Raw genomic sequence first — 21740 nt, forward strand, 5'->3', positions numbered from 1 at the left:
GTCTCAATTTTCCGGAACATCAAATAATATTCACTTTATTTGTTGGTGAAAAAAAGGACCAAAACTCAACAATTCTCGTGTTTCTAAACAAATACAAGAAAAGATCATCTCCAATTGGTCCCACTTATTTTTAAGATTCATACCCATCAACTTCCACAACCGTCCACAAGACATATACAGATATTACGGTTCTTCCCGTAACTTAAGTTAACTACTGTTACCATAATTTCGTGATTTGATAACACAATTAAAAGTGAGATTATTACATAACAACATTAACCAAGATTTTGGTGTTAATCAAAATTGATAAACATGGGTAAGTGCGTCTCTGTATATAGCTAGAGAGAGCTCTGGTTTCGGTGGTAGTCGTGCGCAGTCGTCTGGGCTGCCATATTTACAGCGAGCCGCCTCGGTGGATCAAAGCGGCCGGTGATTGGTCGGTGCCGACAGAGACGATCGGAACGCGCTTGCTTGGCCGCACACCGCTTGTCAGTTCGTGCTTAGTTAGCGCAGAGTAGATCTACGCGAACACGTGTTAGTGAACAGTGTCGAGATCGCCGACGTTTTTGTTGTTAGTGACCGGGTGACAGTTGTAGTATGCCGACGACTATGATCGCTATGAAAACGTACGAATGCAGATAGTGGTGCTATGTAGTGTGGCTGTGATATGCCGCTGTACAGTGAGTTCGAGTGAACCATGCCACACGTCTCATCCAGTGGCGGCGATGATCTCGGCAGCACCGATGAGGTTAAGGTGTTCAAGGACGAGGGTGACGGGGAGGACGAAAAGAGGTCCTCAGAGAACCTCACCGAGGAGAAAAGTAGCCTTATTGACCTCACAGAGTCTGAGGTAATTCTGACTCTCGATTTTTACCGCCCTTTGCAAATGTTTTTGAACTGCACAACTTTTTACTAGCGCTTGATTCGATGAGATGTTTCTCTTATTTCAAATCATATATCTGTTGACTTTGTGAAATATCTGTTATAAATCAAATGAAATATAAATACTTGTATTTATCGAGTTTATAAATTCCTGTTGTTTTTATTTGAAAAAGATAAGTATGTTGTTAGTTTTTATTATACACTCACTGGAAACGTGCGCATGGTTTTATTTTAATTTTCAAGTATACGCCTAATACGCCTAGAACATTTACAAATAGGAAAAAGTGTGTAGCCAACTTAGGAACGAGTAATATTGTCCCAACACATGAAAAACGGAGTTAATACTTTTAAGTAGACTGATGAATAAATAGGTGTATTTAGTGAATTGAAATGTGAATTTTCAATTCCTGTACGAGGCTTTTATGATGTTACAGTTTTTATGCTTTTAATGGATCCATTTTATCTGTGGGCGGGAAGCGACGGTTATAGACCTGGTTAGGTTTCCAATTCAAAAACTCGTTATCTGTAGTGGTATTTCTTGCTCGAAATGATATGTACAAAAGAATATTTTTTAAATCTATTCGAAATTTTAGTACTCTTAGTTTTTTATTGCAAATAAATAACGTTTTAATGGTTAAGGATCTCAGTTTTTTCCTTTGCGTGTATCAAATCATTTATTTCTAAAATTTTGCCAAAATAAAAAAAATTCGGTTGAATAACATAAACGATATCTTGAGCCTGATTGGATTACTTCGACTTTGATAGAAATACTTGTTTCTTTTTTCCAAGGATGGATTCCGTCGCAAAATATATTACTACACATTATTATCCACATAGCCAATTTTTTTTCAGTTAAAGTTGCCACCCCTACTTTATAATAAAGTAATGTACGTTATTTTAGGTAATTGTATACTTTACGAGAACAATAAAGTATTCAAAAATATTTTATTTTCTTTAACTTCTTAGACCCTTTTATATATATATATATATATATATATATATATATATATATATATATATATATTTCGTGCAAATTTAAATAGATGAAGTAAAGACCCAAGTGGGTCGAAAAGTCAATATTTTATCTATTTTTAAAGAAAATCTCAATTAAAGGAGACCTAAAATCAAGACAAATAATTACGAAATACTCTATTTTGCATTTTTGTGGAGAAATCGCTTTATTAAATCAACTTTATATTCATATATGTACGTTCAAGGGGTTTGTAGAACTACGAATTGCATAAAAATGGCACCAAGTGCTGGTAATTTTTTATATAAAGCGATCTCCTTTATATTGTCAAAGATCGCCACGTCATTCACTAAAAGAGTCTTTTCTGTGATGAATAGCAAATAGAAATAACGTGTCTCTGAATTTGATAAAATGAATTACTTATTTACTTTAAATATACTATAAAGGTACTCCGGGATTGTTCAGTAGAGATACTAATTTAATACTAACCGCAAAAAGCGGCAAAAAATATATTTTTAAACATAATAATAAATTGTACTTTGATTGATACTAAGTACTTTTTCTTACCGATAACAATTAATATATTTTAATTACAGAAAAAAAGGCAACAACTCTAGTTTCAGTTATTATTTCTTGCATTTTGGTAACATTTTTCTTTATCAAATTCCTCAGTTGTTCAGTTTGATCTACAGATTCTCGAAAGCAATTATAGAATATACTACACTACACAATAACAGCTAAGATTTTTTTAGTATGTTTATACTCCAAATAACGTTATTCATTATTTGAACTATTAAAGTTATAATTCAATCAGTATCAAGCTACGAGTAATTAATCAATAGTTCTGTTTCTATATTTTCTTTTGTACTTAGTTGTCTTTCAAATTTTTGCTCGAACTTCAACATAATCTATTTGTACCTGCTTATTGGTTGAGGTTATGAGAATGTTAGGAATGACTAAATAAACTAAATTCTTAATAGGGATTTATCTACTTCCTATTAATATTAGTACACATAATAAACAATAAATTCTCAGGTTGAATAGACAGGAAAATATTAGGAAAAGTACCTGGGACAAAATTATCGAACCATTTGATCTACTGCAAACAAGAGATTGATAAGTACTATATTTAAATATATGTTGTCTCAAAATTGGCGTCAGCTCATTCTGAATAAGAATCCCACATAAAATTAGAAATTACAAAGTTATTTATGAAAAACATTCAATCTTACGAAAGATTCAACATTTCTCAATTGTTTATTTAGGATAAAATTGGATTTTATGGATACCATATTCTAGTCAGATTGATTTTATATTACTATATCGATTATAAAGAATCACTAGAAATAGGTTTAGATATATAACTCTGATAAGTATCATGTTTATTATCAAAAAATATATAGTGTCAATCAAACGCTGGAACAAGATTGATATTCATTGAAGCAGTTGCTGAATAAGGTGATTGTAAACTTTACTCAGGCGAAAAGACCTTCTACAAAAGTGTAAGGAGAATATATATATTCTGCCATTATTGACTTGGACATAACCTAATTTTATATGATTTACTTGGTACAAATGATTTTAGCTTTCGAGAAAGTAACGGAAAACACAATTTAAATTAATTTTATCCGGTTTAAATGGAATAATTACACTAGTAAAATGTTGTTTTCGGTGTTTTCACTGTATTTTTCATATGAGAATAAATATAAATACAAATATACTAATGATAAAAGGATAAGAATATGTGAGGGCGGTTTGGAAAAATGGATTATAGAGAAAAAAATTAAAGATAAATGTAAAAAATATAAAAAACCCACTTTATATCAAAAATCAAGTCTAGTGAAGTTACTAGAAATTTATCGGAATAATTGCGATTTTATTAAAGCCGATTTTGCTTGCTTTTACTTCTAATAAAGATATACTCGTATAATATAATAAATTATTTAAAATGCGACCTATAAACCTATACTTCATACCACCTACTTTACAAATTCATCAACAGATTACCTACCAAAAGATCATTTTTCCTAATAGACAAGTGTAACGTAAACAAAAGTATTTTTTTACTATATTATAACGTAATAATTATCCAAATTGTTTTAGATTATTTACCAATTATAAGGGTTAACTACAGAGTTATTTTACATAGAATAGTGTCCGCATAGCGGAAACGAAATCTTTTGTTAGATTTGGACATCGTGTACAAATTAAAATTGAAAAAAAAAAAAGAAATTAGGTATAAAGCAAACAACGAGAATTTGATTATGTATTAAAGCCGATATTCTTTTGTATTGTATATGTATGTAAGAAGAACCATAAAGCTGATTTTCAAAAAGTTAATATCTGCCTTGATTGAAAGTCTGCAGTAACAATTTATTAATGGTGCCTTGTGCGCGTGCGTACCAGTCAGATATCTCACAAATAAAGTCGATTTTATTAAAATTACCGTTCCCATAATTTTCCATTAGCTAAAATTAAAGCTTGGTTTATGCATCCAAAATTAAAAATTACCATTAATCTAACAAATTAAATTACCAGTTGAAAGACACTGAAATGGTACTTGTAGTTCATGCAGTGAATTCAAATTAAATTAAGAGTTCGCTAACTTTTAACTTAGTACAATTCCTTAATTTTGAGAGGTTATGAGCACAGAATATGTTAGATTAGTCTGTATGTATTGGTGGCATTGTTTTTGTTTTGTTAACAACATGCTTGTTCTTTGTTTATGAAAATATTTTATTTTTAAAACTGATATAAAGAAAATAGGTCAAAGCATTGTTTGAAAGTCAGCAAAGTCCTTTAGAGTATGGAACACGCATAGATAGTGTCATGAACTTTCCACATTTATATAACAAAGAGGACCAACAGAGGGAATGTCTATTGGTTCACCAGTAATTTATAATTATCCCTAATTTACTGCTTAAACCAAAATATTACCACCAATAAAGTTTAGTTTACTGTTAATTTCAATTTAATGTTTGCTGCTTTAACCAAGATTCACTTGCAATTATATATAAACTTTAAATAGAAGTAATCTTTGTCGTTATCGTGATCTAGTAACAGACTGAAAGACATCTATAATTGAGACAAATTTAAGATTTGAATTGAGACTCCAAAACCTCGATTTTTCATATACAGGTGATTAGTGTGATAAAGTTCAGTGCCTCATTTGTCCGATGAGATATCAATGTGAAAATCTGAGGGATTATAGCCGTCATTAGTCTTCACATTTCAAAATTATTCACAATCTTACAGGGTATTCCAGAATCGCCAAAGTTACATTTCTTTAAATTGAATACCCTATATTTTATTGCATATTTGGAATCAGCATGCCTTCTCGATTACTATAATATAGGTTTGTGATGTGTTATAAGGGGTGTTTAAAAAGTAATAAGCAATATTCTATAAAAATTGTAACAAGTTCAATACCCTGTACAAGAGAAATTTAAGAATGAAAATCTGTTGCTGCCAAAGCAATCGAAGTAAAAATTATGGAAAATTATTTATTTTCAAATGAATTTTATTTGAGTCCCTAAAATTATTAGTTCTTGAGGTATTTGTATTTGTTTGTGTAAAACAATGATTATGTACCTATATGTAATCATCTAATAATTAATTGTGAGTTGGATATTAATGCTAAAGCTTTTTGAATACTTTTAATTCAGTCCTATTTGGTTTCATATTGTATGCTCACTTCATACACTTTGTGAAAAAGAAATTCCTCCAAATATTCAAATTCATATGATATTCAGATAAAGAGAATAAGGCAGTTACTTCCTAAGAATATTGACATTCACAGTATACGTGCAACTAGAGTTGAAAAATGTCTTTTTAAATACTACTGTTTAATTATTATTATCATAATATGAAATCGATCCTCATAGTTAGCAGACAGCTAAGATAACGTTTTTCTGTTTCCAAACCATGGAAATGATAATTGTATGTTCCAAATTCATTTTCATATTAAAAATACCTTACAATACCATTCCTTTTAATACCAAATGCAAATCTGTTTCCATTAGAAGAGGTATTTAAAAGTAGATAACACTGTAACTGTAACAACTAGTTTTTGTAGCAGTTTCAATGGAATTGGAAGCTATGGTTGCTGTTCTGTACGATTCTGTTGTGTGACTCTGCTTTTAGGTCCATAATTATAAAATTATTTACAACATTCCGACTTAGCTCAATATTTTCTGTACTTGTAAATTACTGTGCTGCATTTTGATATTGTTTAATTATAATGAATATGTTCACAAAAACTAAAATTGAGGAGTAATATTATCCCTTGCTAAAAGTAAACTAATTATTTCTCTCATGTATTTATCCAAACAGACTAAACTTGACATGTGTTTTTGCTGCTTTTTCACTTGAAAAAAGTTATAAAAGTTATTGTACCCAGGGTTTCTTCTTTAAATTATTGTTATTCATAATATATATCGAAGTAAATATGTTTTAAAAGAGACATGAATAACATCAGGATCCTATTTAGCTGTGCAGTATTTGGCTCATATTTAAATTATTCTTTATTTGTTTAAAGCATTTGTTGATTTTAATGGTTTTGTTAGCTTGGTGTGACATTGTTCTTATTCTAAAATATTTTCCTAGGATGTTATTTAGCTTATATGTCGCAGATGTTATTTGTGTTATCATTTGAAGTAAGTTCAATTTTTCTATAGAATAAACTTCTGAAAAAATTTAAGTAGGTGTTATAAAGCATACCAGCTGAATTAAGCTCAACTCATCGTTAGAATATACAAATTCTGACACAGCCTCAATATCTTTCAAAGCATCTAAAAGCAAAGCACTAAATGATAGTTGTTGTAGATGAAGCTAATAGGTATATCAGATAAAAATATTTCACCTTTTACATATGTAAAAAGAACTAAAATTATAACATCGAAAGGAAACTATGGTTTGAACTCTAGTTTAAACCAAGAATCAACAAGATCTACCAGTTGTCATATTTGTTTTAAAGTTGAAATGTTTAAGAAAGTTGCTTTAGCAAAAATGAACAAATAACAAAAAAATTGTGCAATATACTTTTTATTAACCTCGTGAAATACACAGAAACAATAAAATCCAAAAAATTGTGAGGAATTGGCAGGGCAATTTTGTGATGAAAATAACACAAACGGTCATGTTTTCGATAGAACCGCAAAAATAACTTTTTATTTTCTTGGCTCGTCGACATTGTTGATAATTTCTTCATCACCATCGACTAGTTCATCAAATATAAAGTACAAATCTTCAATCATTTTACCAAATCCCTCTATAATATTTTAAACATGTAAAAAATATAAAAAAGTTAGGTCTGGATCTTCCGTTCCATGTTAAATTGAAGTTTAATTTATAAAACTTGAGAAAAACTGTATCTTAAGCTAGAGCTTAGAAACTTCACTTCTAAAATTGGGTCTAAATGAGAACATAAATTCGTATTTGTAATAGGGATGTTGACTCGTTGCAATTTTATGTAATTTTTTTAACCCTCTATCACTAATTATTTTTACATGTGTGTTATTTAAGTTCTATAATTTCATCGACAACAGTCTCCATTCAACAATTTCATTCTTGCTATTCAGATAATGGCAATCGTCTGAAGTTAACCCTTTTAGTACCGCGGTTACATTTGCTGGTGATGTCAAATTCTTGAGCCCGTTATTTTTGAAGAATTGTTCAGCGTTATTTTCCTTTTCCCATCGATCCGATCAATTGTTTTTACAATTCTTTTTCACAAGTTGCAATTCTGGACTTTTGCTCTCCAATTCGGTTCTACCTCTCTAATATCTTTATATCAACACTGCATCCAACATTTTTACTTGGTCTCCCTCTTCTTCGTTGACCCTTTTTGCACAACTATTTTCAGGCCAAAATTATCGAAAAATGGCGCGGCAAAATCAGCTGTACGTGTACATTTGATTTATGACAATGCTCCAGTCCACATTGCTTGGCATTCCAAGACTACTGTAGACGAATGTTGCTTCACAACGCACCCTTCCGGTTCGTCGAAGATCGTGAACTGTAATTGAAAAAAAAATTTAAAACTCTTCGCGTACAACTTAACATGCTTCGTCTGATCTGTCTCTCCGTTGATAAAACTTGCCGTAAATGGATTGATCACGATGAGCATCAATTTGAACACTCACACTAACCCTTTTTGGAATCCATTTTGTATTTTCTTATAATAATTTCATTTTGACGTTGCATTTTTTTCTCTTAATGCAAAACTTGTTCAAATTTTAGAAAATATAGTAAATGCCTTTATTAACAATACATTTTTTTATGCTACAGGAAAAATCCGGAAGTGGAAACTACAATTCTAGCAGCAAAAATGTGCAACGACCCGACCACAGCCCCGTGTTCGGTAAGTTTAGAAAAATAATTTATTTGTTAATATAACATTTTGTTTAATATAAAAGCGTGAAAGTATGCTAAATGGGTTTATTAAAAGTTAGTGCAAATTTGATTAGACCATTCTATCTGAATATACAAACAAGAAATCTTTCTTTGAATATTTCTAGTTCCCTAATGACAATTGAACTTTGATTAATATATAGTGAAGACGAATTTTTGCTTCATTGTCATCGTCTATTGTATTATCCAAAGTTCCTTGCTCATTAAAGCGACATCCATTTGTCTATATACATATCCAAGGAATATAGTTTTAACTTTAACATTCTAAACTCTTTCCTACAAGAATCTATAATATGAAATTTCAAATTATCTTTTTGATTCATAATGAAAACCTCAAATAACAATTAATATACAACCTTGACGACAGAAAGAAACTCGACCATTTATTTGTGAGGCGGTTTTCAATCCCATCGATTGTTTCCCCGCTTTTCGAAGTTGAGCTTGGTTGAGATTGATTGTTTTCTTGAGACAGTTCAATTGCTCATTAAAAAGGATCTAAATCTTCGAATTTGTCTCAGATGGAAAGTTTTGTAAGCCCTGAATATATTAACAATATAACTACCAGAGTCATCAACCTCAGAATACCTAGGGATGCATATGGACAAGACGAAGAATAATAATAACAAATGCACCCTGATATATATCAAACGAAGATCTACCTTACATTGAGGACATCATTAAAGAAAAAACCAACAAACACCAGAACAAAATCAAGAATCATATAAATGGAGTACTCCACCCATAATAATAGAGATCTGATGGAATGTTAAAGAGAACTTCTCACTGGAGAAGACCTAATCATGTCACTGAGAGTTGAAAGCTCTTACGTCAACTTAATAGCATATGGAATAATATGAATTCTAATTAAATTGGTGATACAATACTTGTAATTGAAAGGCTTTAGTCCATCCAATATAAAAACTGAACTAGATTCTACTCTGGGTGAGATTGCTCCTTCATTATCAACAGTAGAATATGGGTTGGCAGAGTTTAAACGAGCGAAGACCAGAATCTCAGTGATCGACCAAATGAAGTGACGACTCCAGAAATGTTGAAGAAAATTCACAAACTAGTATTGGATGTTCATCGACTGAAAGTGCGCGAGCTAGTAGGCATAGTAGGCATTTCAAAAAGTTCGAATACATATTGACTGAAAATTTGAACATAAGAAAACTGAGCGCAAGATGAGTGCCGCGATTGCTCACAATGGGACAAAAACAACGTCGTGAAGATGTTTCCAACGAGTGAATGTCAATGTTTCACAAAAATAAAGCCGAATTTTTGCGCAGTCTCATAATCCTGGATGAAATTTGGATCCATCACTTCACAAAAGAACAATCAAAATAATGGTCTGAAAAGAGAGAACTAGCTTCAAAGAAGGCAAAGACCGTTCCATCTGCAGGCAAGGTAATGGCGTCGGTTTTTTGAGATGCGCGTGGGATAATTTTCATTGACTATCTTAAAAAAAGAAAAACTATCAACGTCGAGTATTATGCGAGCTTATTGCAACGTTTGAGCGAAGAAATCAAGTAAAAACGGCCGGATCTGGCTAAGAAGAAAGTGTTGTTTCATCAAGACAATGCATCAGCTCACACATGCATTATTGCAAAGGCCAAAATTGATAAATTAAAGTTTGAATTGTTACCTAGTGCACCCTATTCGTTAGATGTAACCCCCTCGGATTATTTCCTGTTCCCAGACTTGAAAAAATGGCTCGGCGGTCAAAGATTTCCCAACAATGAAGAGATGACGTTTCTTAATATAAAAAGGGTATCAAATTTATTGAACATTACAAGGAAAAGTGTACGTTGAAAAGATAATATTTTTTTTCCAAAATTTTTGTGTTTTTTCTGTTGGGCCAGGTACTTCTGGATACTTCAATATCTTCTCTTAAATAACTTTTCCATTCTATTTTCAAAATATTCCCATTTTATGGGAAAAATTCCTTCATGCCTTCGTCCCAGACAAAACGAGGATCAGAGGATCAGAATATATACAGTTAGCTGTATTAAAATAATACAAATTAGAGAATATGAAAACGCCAACATACTGTCAATAAGGTTCAACTATGAGAAACATTTCGCCCGGAGGTAATTCAAAATATTAGCATATCTGTTGAATAACATCAAGCAGGCATTTTTATTCCTTAAAGTCCCGAGAAAATTACGCCACATCTTTTATTCATAAGATAACAATATACTTGTACAAGAACAACAATGATCATTGATGAATTTAAGATTTTTCTGTTAAATATTCATATAAGGCAGTGACATATACTCAGAAAATAACAACGTATACGGCAATTTGTGTATATTAATGAATAGACACAATAGTATTTTTAAAAAAAGAAGGTTGTTGTTTCCTGCAATTTCTTGCATAGACGAATATTGCACGCTGCTTAACATTACGCAAGTCTCTTCCCATTGCATCATGGTTGTCACTAATCAAAATTCCATAGGAAAAAGGAAACAATTTCCTAACCTCAAATTTTATTTTATATTTTGTGGTTAGTTAATAGTTAACACCTTGCTTTTGGAATTTGATGGGCAGAAAATAGCACCTATGCGATGGTGGGCCAAGCCCTGGCCAAATAGAATAAGGGAAAACATAAACTCAGCTATAGAATTAGTCGAGAAAACATACAAAATTATATTTGAGAATGAATGAAGAAACATTTGATAAATTCCCAAAAAAAAAATAAAACATAAGATAACTAAGAAATCCTTGGCAAGTGCGAGATATTGCATGAAACAATCAGCTGAACTAAATCTACGTATACTTTTCATCGAAAAATATTGCGTCTTGCATTGCATTGCACTTATATACAAGATGCATCTCGTAATTTTATTATTATAATTAGCGAAAAATATAATAATCTATTAAATAACACCAAATTTGCGATTGCCCTCGCAGTGTTTGTAGATTATTATCAAGAATTTCTTAAAAATGACTGCCTTTTTTCTCTCTGTTATCAGGTTTAAGCAGGGTACTAAGTGTGTGAACAACCATCTTGATAAATTCCCTTATATTACCTACCTATATCCACAGCGCTCACGCTCTCGTACAAATTATAAAATAATACGTGTAGAATACGAGACTAACCTTCCATTACATTCTCACATGATTCATTAAAAAGAGTTCGGTTCATTGGCGTACCACATGTTTTGAAAACGAATAATCTTTTTAATCAAGAGGACTCATTAGCAATATTTGTTCTCTACTTGGATTTCCGAGGAGCATCTTATCAAGTACGAGTTTATAAAACTCCATTTTTAATTTGACCTTGTGCTCAATTGGTTTCCAGAAGCGATAAAGTATTTAAGGATATCTGTTATTCATAAAAATCATCATATTTGAATTTCTAAACCGGCAAAGGGGGAAATTATGCGATTGGACAGTACACTAGGGCCCTTTTTAAGTGGGACACGATAAAAACGATACCGGCGGACGGCTTGATTCGAGAGAATGTTGTAAATTTTGTATCCTACATGGATCTGCGTTGTGGGCGATATGGACGTCAATAATTCTTAAAAAAATCAGTTTCACTCCAGTGTCCAAAAAGAAAAAATTCAAGAAATTAATATCCTTCCAATTAACTTCTTGATATTAATTCACAAAAACATTTTTATATTATAAATTTGAATAGGAATCTTTGCATAGATTCATACTTTCGGGGTATTTCTTTATTATTACAACGACCAGGCCATTTTATATAAAAATGTCTCACAATGATGATTCTAACAATTATAATTTGGGTATAAAATTAATGTAGATCATAAGTACAATATGATGTCATAACATATTGGAATTTGACAAACATTTTTAATAATTACAAGAGAACAATTCAGTCAACAATACTTATATAGAATAAATTCTCAGTTTACTGTGAATAGTGTCACTATTTATAATGAACAGGAATTTCTAGTGAACAGGCCTATAAATAGTGGACTCCTAATTGATCTGCTAGTTGTTTATTGAGTAAAAAACATATATACTTCATACAATTCCAGGGCTTAATTATATTTAAGAAATACCAAATATTTGATTGTTTTTCTTAAAAACACGTCCCATGTAAATGATTCTGGCAACATCAGTTGCAGCGAGTAAAAACAACAGAAAAATACAAATGATTTGATATTTCAAAATACGTTCATAATGCACGTTGCCAAAGCGCCGCCTCTCGCCCACGAGGAAGTAGCCTTAATCTTTTACGATTTTTCTAATTTCCTTCTATCAGTTTTGTCTTTATGATAATTTAAGCAATTCTCAGGTTTCTCCATGTTCAAAAATTTGATTTTTTAGTTATTTACACATTTTTAGTATACAGTATGTTCAGAGGTTCTGTTTTAATGTGAATGAAATTCCTTCTATATAAGTCGCACCATCTCGTTGAAACCAAATACTGGGAACCAAGTTTTACCTATTACTTGGATCCGGAAATGGCTCAATTAGGTGCGAAATCACAAGAAATAAGGACCAAATCTTCTCCCGATGATTCTTATTCAAATATGAATTTTCTGGGAGCGCTTAGTGTGTTTCCTCTGAAACCATTGAGGATTTTCCCGAGCTTAGTAGCGATAAATGTGTCGATTTAATGTACCTCTTAAACAAAATTTTGCTTCGCCTGAAAAGAGACCACTGGAATTTGTATTTTGAAAATGAATATTTTACAAAATTTCAAACGTCTGTCCGGATCACTTCCTGAGAGTTCGTGAACAAGTTGAACTTTATGGGGGTCCAGTTTTTATTTCTTTAAAAACTTTTCCTCAAACGACTAGCATTCCTGTTGTAGTTGCGTGAGGATTGTCTTCTAATGATTGCAAAATATCTAATCGTCGCTCATGCTTTTTCATGACTTCAAGTGAACGATTTTTGCAGGTTTTTCAATAGTAAACCTTGTATATTTTACGCATTACTCTGTATATAAGTCGATTTCCATCAATTTTGAATTTGGTCATTTTCGTCATACGCAGCTAATGTGGACATTACAATCCGCGGAAATATACATTACAATTTAAACGTACTATTTTAAATGAACTGGAAATTATTTTTTGATGTGTTTTACGTGATCGTTATCAATTATATTGGATAAACAGACTCCAGAAATTGAAAAAATCCACAAAGTACTGAATGATCATCGACGGAAAGTGCGTGAGCTAGCAGACATAGTAGATATTTTAAAAAATGCGGTACATCGCCTATTAACTGAAAATTTGAACATAAGAACAAGATGGGTGCCGCGGTTGCTCACAATGGAACAGAAATAACGTCGTGAAGATGTTTCCAACGAGTTAATGTCAATGTTCCACAAAAATAAAGCCGAATTTTTACGCCGTTTCATAATCATGGATGAAACTTGGGTTCATCACTTCACACCCGAAACAAAAAAACAATCAATGGACAATGGACTGAAAAAGGAGAACCGGCTCCAAAGAAGGCAAAAACCGTTCTATCTACAGGCAAGGTCATGGTCAGGTCAGGTTTTTTGAGATGCGCGTGGGATAATTTTTATTGACTATCATGAAAAAGGAAAAACTATCAACGGCGGTATTATGCGAACTTATTGCAACGTTTGAGCGAAGAATGTGTTGTTCCATCAAGACAATGCAGCAGCTCACACATCCCATATAGCAATGGCCGAAATTAATGCATGGTATTCGCCAGATGTAGCCCCCTCGGATTATTTTCTGTTCCCAGATTTGAACAAACTTCTGGAACCATCCTCGTATTCCTTAACGGTTTGATTATTTTCAGTCCTTACGTCTTCTGTATCTGATTTTTCAATGATTAGAAAATTTCGAATTTTTTTCAATTTTTCACCATTCCCACTATTTGAAAGGTTAGCAAAAATCTTTATATGGAAAATTTATGTCACAATGCCAACTTTTTTTTAATTTTTTTTAATTTAATTGTTTTTTTTAAATGGTTGCAGCATCAAAATTAATTTTGCTGTAAATAATTAGAAACCATTTTTGAAATGTTCTAAATTTGATTCCGCTATGTTGACAGCTTAATGAACGTTAGATTTATTCAAAAACTACCTTTTAAATGAAAAGTAACCTTCCTTGCTACTCTTCTTCTATTATATATATTTCAATCCCACGATTAGTTAGGCTTTCAAATGCTTGAATATTGTAACAGACTTGAAAGTTTTCCATTGAAATTCGTATATGCTAATGCGTCTATAAGAACATTTCACCAATCAACTGCAAGAGTAGATGCAGTGATTTGGTTTAATTCTGTTATAAAAGGTAGATTATAGCTCCCGAAAGACTTCCTTGTTCTTCTATTATCGAGTATATTTATTAACCAATTTTGTAAAACTTGCGCCTTCAGAAAGAATTCCATATTTGCTTTACATTGCGTCTTTTCTCATTACGTTAGTTTATTCACATCATATTCAATTTATTAATTCCTATGTGTGGAAAGTGGAAAAGGCTGAAAGTCTGTAGTATTTCCGTGTGTTAAAAACATATTGTATCGTTTTATTTCAACTTTCAGGCAAGGTGGAACCTGTTCCCCACACATCTTCATTCAACATGGGATACCTCGTGTCGCCATATAGTTACGCCAATGGAGCAGGTGGACCAATCCCTGTCTCAATGGTAAGTGAATTTTTTACCCTACTATTATTAAAGGTATTTAGTATTCAACAAAATCTAAATAACTAAACTAATTTGTTGATAATTATTTCTTCTTTTGGACTGAAGGAAGTATTTTTTATAGAATGTTTTCCCATTTCTGAAGTTTTTATTTCATATATTCTCCTTCACTGATTTATGATAATAGAATGGTTTACCTTCTGGGTCACAAAACTTGTGTTGTCATTAATTTTCAGATGAATATACTGGCCTACACATACAGTTATTTTTATAATTCTAATACTTTTCAAATAATAGACAAAATATTCGTAAAGTCTTAATTCTTTGTTGGCGAGTGGTAAATTTTATAAGCTGCTATCAAATAGGCATAAATATTTTATAGAGTGGGTTGTTTATTTTCTTATTCAGTGTATGTTTGTGTTAAAGTTGATGGTCTGTGGGATTATTTAAACTTTTTTAATGACAATAATAGTAATTCATAACCGCTGCAGTTGAAAACAAGTCGGAAATCAAAACAACAGTGGGCTGTATTAGCTGTACCATGTCAATCTTTCACTGGATAGAAGGGAAGAGAAGAAATATGTCTTTATTAATTCCAATAGTATGGCAAAATCACGCCAATAATTTTAATGATTGCCAGTACTGAAGGTGCCTTTGGATTACAAGATATTGTTTTAGGAAATAATAGTTTTTACATTGTTTACAAAGGTCAAAGCAATAGAATTTCTTGATTCCAGTTCGAGTAATGGAGCTTGCTTGCCACAGTAATAAAAATTACAACTTTTAGCAAAAATTGTGTTTTTTAAGTTTTGAATTATGGAAGAAACTCGATATCAAGTATTCTCCTTGTGAATGGCATAGACTAATCAAAATATAGTTAAAAAACTGCATTATACATAATGGAAAATTGAAATCATATATGCTAGTTGCCAGTTATCCCAATTTTAGTTGTATTTCAAAGGGGGAGCTTACGAAAAATCGCTGTTTTCTTTGTTTGTAGGAGAGTTGTAAAGTGAATGAACACTATAAGAAAAAAATTTAGACTAAAATGATCCGAATCTCAACCAGAAAGAACCTATAAAGTTATTCTTTAGATAAATATTAAATATAACTATCCTAAGTTTGATTTTTTTAATATAAGGGTGTAGGTACTAAAAAATCTAGGATTGTTACTAATGTATCTCAACTGAGGCCAATGAACGGTTTTGACGAAATTCGAAACGAAACGTATTTTTTGAAGATTGGGAAACTACTACACATGTAAAATTTTGATTTTACTTGGGCAAACGCCAGATTCATTATTTCATAATTTCAGTTAACAAAATAATCTTACGTTTTTGTATTTATATAGGTTTTCTCTGTTATAGTATGCTATTCAGCAAGAAAATTTTTTAACTATTAGTAAATACGTATCGCTTCACCCAATAAATAATCTTTGTTGAACAATTTTCAAACTGTAATACTTTTCTAACAAAGATTATGGTGAAAAATACCGGTGGAAACTTTTTGTAAAGGTTGCAAGTTAAACATAATAAAAAATTACCGAAAGTTAGTTTTCACAAAAAATATGTTCAATCACCAGTTACTCATCGGATTCTACAATTAAGAGAGAAAATAATTTTTGGACTTGGTACTTAAACCGCGATTAAAACATTTTAGATAATTTATTCTAATATTAAAAAAAATGGTAGTTCCTCTCTGCACGTCTTGTTATAAGGGTTGAAACACCTGACAGTTGCCTTGTTGTACAACGACCTTTGGAATGTGGTTAGTTGTTTTCTCTCTGCCCCGTGTAAGTACCCAAATACCTATTTCGAAGGTACCATTCAAGCGTATACTAGCCAACTAGCCGGTCAAGCAGAGGTACCTAATCATAATGGATGGCGAAGGCCCAAAGGTGTTTCTCGTTCGAACGGACGTACTCGTTGAGAAAAAAATAAATAAAAGAATACAGTGAAAAACAGGTTTGGATTTACGACTAATCGTATTTGCGATCGATGTCGGGCCAGACTTTTCAAAACTGTACTTTTTATAGAATGAAACAATAAATATATTGATATATAATGTTGATTTTTGGGGTCTTTTAATTGGAAATTTGTTTTTAAAACAGATAAAAATATTAACTATTTTGGTATTTATCAAAGTATAATTATGACGAAGTATTAACAGCTACGGAAGTGTTACAAAGACTGAATGAAGCCCAACAAAAAAAAAAGAAAACAAAAACGCTAAAGGAAAAAAAAAGTAAAGCAAGAACAGAGAAAAACTCCCTGCTGACAAAAATCGTAGAAGCGAGGACACCAAAAAAGACTGCATTGAAGGAAATTCGTCAGATAGCGATAACAAGAAGAATTCTAATAGATATTTAAAATATCGATAAATTGTATTATGAGGATCCTGACATATATTTTGGTGGTTTTTCTTGGGGGAAACAGAATTAAAACTTATTATGCTTGTGTTTAACTCTTAAAAAATAAACAATTTATGGTTACAGGTATGAAAAGTATAAATAATGTCCTTTATAGTAGAAGTTTCATGATTAAAACCTACCTACCCACCATCTATAGGGCCTAAGGATAGGAATTTGGTTCACATATTCCCTGAAGTAGTAGAGGTTAATGAAAAAATTATTTTTCTTGCATTTAAGAAATTTTTCAGAATTTTTTAATGCTAGATAAGTTTTTACTATTAGGAGATTTTTGTAGGCTTTGAACTTTTTGAAATAAATTATTTTCTGGAATAAAATTTTGTGTTTTTGTTATTGGAGTAAACATAAACACATATGTACTTCAAATGCTAAATAAAATCTTTGTTCACATTTCCCGCTAAAATTCGGAAATATATTCTTTTCATTTTACATTTCTGGCTGTGAAACAGGGACTCTCACAAGTAGACAAAAAATTGCATTGCAAGCAGCAGATATGAAATATTAGAGTTTGTGAGAGGTGTTACAAAAAATTATAGGTCAACAAATGAACAAATAAGAAAAAATCTATGTCACTTATGGAATTTATTGATCAAAGACAGTTGAGTTGGTGGGGGTCATTTACAAAGAATGGTGGAGTCAGTGAAGAGAGTGTGGGAAGTAAAAGTAGGTAAAAACAAAAAAAAGGGAGACATAAAGCGATTTGAGACAAAGCAATAGGTAATATACTTAAAATATATAATATATATAAAAGGCACAACATGGAAAGAAGCAACAATAACCGCCTTAACGAAAAAGAAAGGAGTAAATTTGTATATGAAACATAACTGTAAAGTTAGACTACACACCACTATGTGGTATATATGGAACCGACTATATTCTTTCTTTATATTTACCTCGTTCTCTGAGGGATAGATGTTAAATTGATATTTCTCAGAAACAAATGTATACCTTATATTTGTACCCACCTCAGTAGTGAGTAATTTAAATAAGTTTTTGGAATAGCAAACTCTAAAATTTGTAAAGTGAGATATTGAATAACCTAACCTAATTTTAATAAATATTATCATTTGAACTTCATAACAAATACCTTGCAGTTAATTTAGTATTTGTATATATCCAGCATCCATTTATTAAAACATTCTAACTCCTTTTGAGGATTTGGTAATAAATGTAATAACATTAATAGATTCGAAATAAATTATGCAGTTTTGTGTCAAATTTGCCAACTTAATATATAGTTTTGCTGGCAGATCCATCTAGGGTTCTGAATTTTAATTACAAATATGATTCAACCTTGTGCCATCTGTGTTAAACGTTTATAAAGTAGGTGGTTTGTGATGGTATTGCAAATACATAAAACATTTCCCAAAAAATATTATATTCATTTTGAATTATATTAATATGAAAAACCGTCCTTAAAATAACTTATTTTACATAAATATTTCTTCGATTTTAGACGTAGTCTATTTAATCTTGGAGCCTTTATCTCTTTTCAAACGTAAGTATCAACTCATTGCGTTGATTCCTTGTTCCACTGCTGCTTCCATTCTATTTTATCACATGTCATATGTTCTATTTCCTACCATCTTATTCCTCGTTTTTTTCTCATTTTTATATCTTCAGCTCAGCTCCACCTGTTTTGTTGGTGTTTAACATATCTTCCGTTTGAATCGTTGTTCTCCCATTCTCATATTTTCCACCGATTTTGTTTTGAATTGCTTCTCTTCTTGTTTCTTTATATAAAACGTTTATTAGTTTTTCTTTTATCGCTATGTATTCTACAATTTTCAATTTCTATTGACTCTGTCGAAAGCTTCTTCCATATCTATAGAACACCGATGCCGGTTTATTACATTATAAAAAATTTCAATGTTATTGGAGTGGGTTTATCCAATTTTTTATGAATATTTTCCAATGTTTACCATTTTAATTATTTCTTCAACATTTCCCTGTTTGCTTTAAACGGTTATAATACACGAAACGTTGGTGATATAGTTTCTCTTATAACAAAAGAATTTTGACGTACACTACGTGTACACGTACAATGCGCTGTTGTCATTTCTACATACGCGCCCTACTCGGATACTTAGTTCATCTTAAAACATAAGAGAGGTTATCAACTAGTCTAGAGTCCCGTGCAAAGCCCTATGGATGGTACTCGAAAAAGCAGTAATAAGCTAGAGTCAGCGCTGTTGATGTTATACAGTATGAAGGATAAGTTTTTATTAGCTGGTATGTTTATAAGTACCCGAGGGTAAATTAGTATCTGATAATGACATTATTATATGTGTCGGCATTAATTTGGTCGTGTTTTCTCATATATAGGGTATTCAATTAAAGGGGATAGGTATGGGTCATCTACTACCTATCCACTTTTTAAATTTTTAAATCGCCTATATATTTCTTCGGGTTTGTGAAGATTTTCTATATTTCATTCCGCTACTTGAGAAAAAATCCAGCTTCCATGACTATTTAATGTTGTAATAGTCCAAGAACCGATACGATGTAAGCTGGAAATAGATTCAAAAATTATGGATCAAGCGAGCTGAAATAACGAGTGGTGGAAACCTTTTTAACGAAGAGGTCGCATAATGGAAGCAGAAACGAGATCAGATACGAGTAGGACAATACAGACGATGAGAACAGTCGAAATGAAAATACTAAGAAGTATACAAGGCAAAATTCTACAAGACAGAAAACGAAAGATATTAAACAGCGAAATGGAATACCTAGAGCACATACGAAGCAGGGTGAGTTAGAGATGAAAATTGTAGAACCAACATTTAAAAAAAGAATGGAAGGCAGTAGACTTGTTAAGCGAGATAAAATAAATTCTTAGCACGTCCATTAGCACAGATATGAACACAGAAAATGAAAAATTTGCCAGAAAATTCACCTACTCCCGAATTGTTAAGTGCATTTTTCCTCACTCATGTGCGGAACAAACCATACAGAAAGTAAAATGTTCCAAAAATAAAAATAATGCGAAAGATAGTTTTTTAGACATATTGGACAGAAAAACTTCCATTTTAGATGCTAATTTGATTTGAATATGTATGTATGTAAAGATATAGGATAGGTTCGGCCACAATTACAATAATATAGCTCGTGTGAACATTTTAATCACAATATTTGACAAAAAAACAACTAAATAGTTTGTACTAATTCTTAGAAAAACGCATACAGTTACAAAACACAACAAAAAACCTCAAAACAGCAAGATTCTTGCATTCTCGATCTTGGACTTGCTCTGCTCGGTCTTGCGGACGTAAAGTTGGTCTTGGTTGCAACATGCCATTCGATTTGTTACGTTTTTTTTCAAATATTTTGAATATTCCTTTGTTCACGTATCGAGGCTCAGTAATCACTTCTATGTTAATTATAACTACAATTTTGGAAGAAATTAATTAAAATAAAATGAGAGTGGACACAGGAGCACAGATGGAAATTATTGAAAAAACGAGTAAGTAGAACAGATTTGAATAAAAAGGAGCTTATGCTCTACCATATAAAAAATAAATTCATATTTTTACTATTATACAAAATTTGCTTAAAACAAAAGGAAATTAATCGACTGGAAGTTTTTTTGAGCATTATAATAAAAAAGCAAAGTTAAAAAGATATTTGAAAGACTTACCGGCGAAGATAAAGAATAATGTCATAAAAAATTTACTAAAATTTACTTTTATTTGAACACTGTAGATATATAGAGGACGATTTTGAATACATTCCGAGGTTTTATTGAATTTCTCGAATGAAGTGGGAGGTCGATAGCATTCACAATACAAATACAAAAAAAAATTGTAGGAAAATAGACTCATATATTTAAATGTATCCTATCCTTTAAAGTCCATATATAACTCATAAGTTTGTTTTACCAACTGTCTGAATAATACCTGTTATAAAAATGATTCAATCCCCTCTACTTACTTATACATTCACCTGTAATCTAAACAAAAAGTTTTTCATAATTTTTGTTACACAACTTTCTATTTATTCTTCTTTAGTCTCGAACATAAATAAGAATCCATTAATATTAATACCGTATGAATAATTCTGTAGGTACTATTTCTCGTCTGAAAGGGCCCTTTTTTACTCGTCAGATTTACGACTTACCTACCCCCGATGCACATGCACATAGGAATCAAGGTTTCAGGTGGACGTACGTGTCAATTCGTTTCGTTGTATAACTCGTTATGCATAAATAATTAGTTACCTGAATATTCAAATTTCATTTCACGATGCTAATATTATTACAGCGTGTGGAGTTGGTGGTGGGTTAACATTTTATAGTACGAGAAAATTGATTTCATTTTTATAACGTCCCACTAGCATTTATAAACTTTTTTGTAGTCTTGAACATGTGTAAGTGCCTTGGTATCTGCTTCCACAAGTTTGGACTCCAAAACAAAAAGTTCTGACAATTTGAAGTTCTGGGCGTTTGCCG

The 21740-nt window shown here is 31.5% G+C and overlaps 1 protein-coding gene across 6 annotated transcripts in view; it reads left to right on the top strand.

The window, feature by feature from the left end:
* Positions 1-419: 419 nt before the first annotated feature.
* The window catches only part of LOC130441056 (protein pangolin, isoforms A/H/I/S), a 398392-nt gene continuing 377071 nt past the window's right edge, over positions 420-21740 (top strand). For 3 of the 6 annotated variants that reach the window (XM_056774549.1, XM_056774551.1, XM_056774552.1), the window contains exons 1-3: positions 420-850; positions 8141-8213; positions 14765-14868. In XM_056774549.1, the coding sequence (XP_056630527.1) occupies positions 698-850; positions 8141-8213; positions 14765-14868 (330 nt within the window). In that variant the 5' untranslated portion in view covers positions 420-697. The remainder of the gene's footprint in view (positions 851-8140; positions 8214-14764; positions 14869-21740) is intronic. The other 3 variants (XM_056774550.1, XM_056774556.1, XM_056774557.1) reach the window with 1 other exon arrangement.

The sequence above is a fragment of the Diorhabda sublineata genome, chromosome 3, assembly GCF_026230105.1.
Source record: "Diorhabda sublineata isolate icDioSubl1.1 chromosome 3, icDioSubl1.1, whole genome shotgun sequence".
Lineage (NCBI taxonomy): Eukaryota > Metazoa > Arthropoda > Insecta > Coleoptera > Chrysomelidae > Diorhabda > Diorhabda sublineata.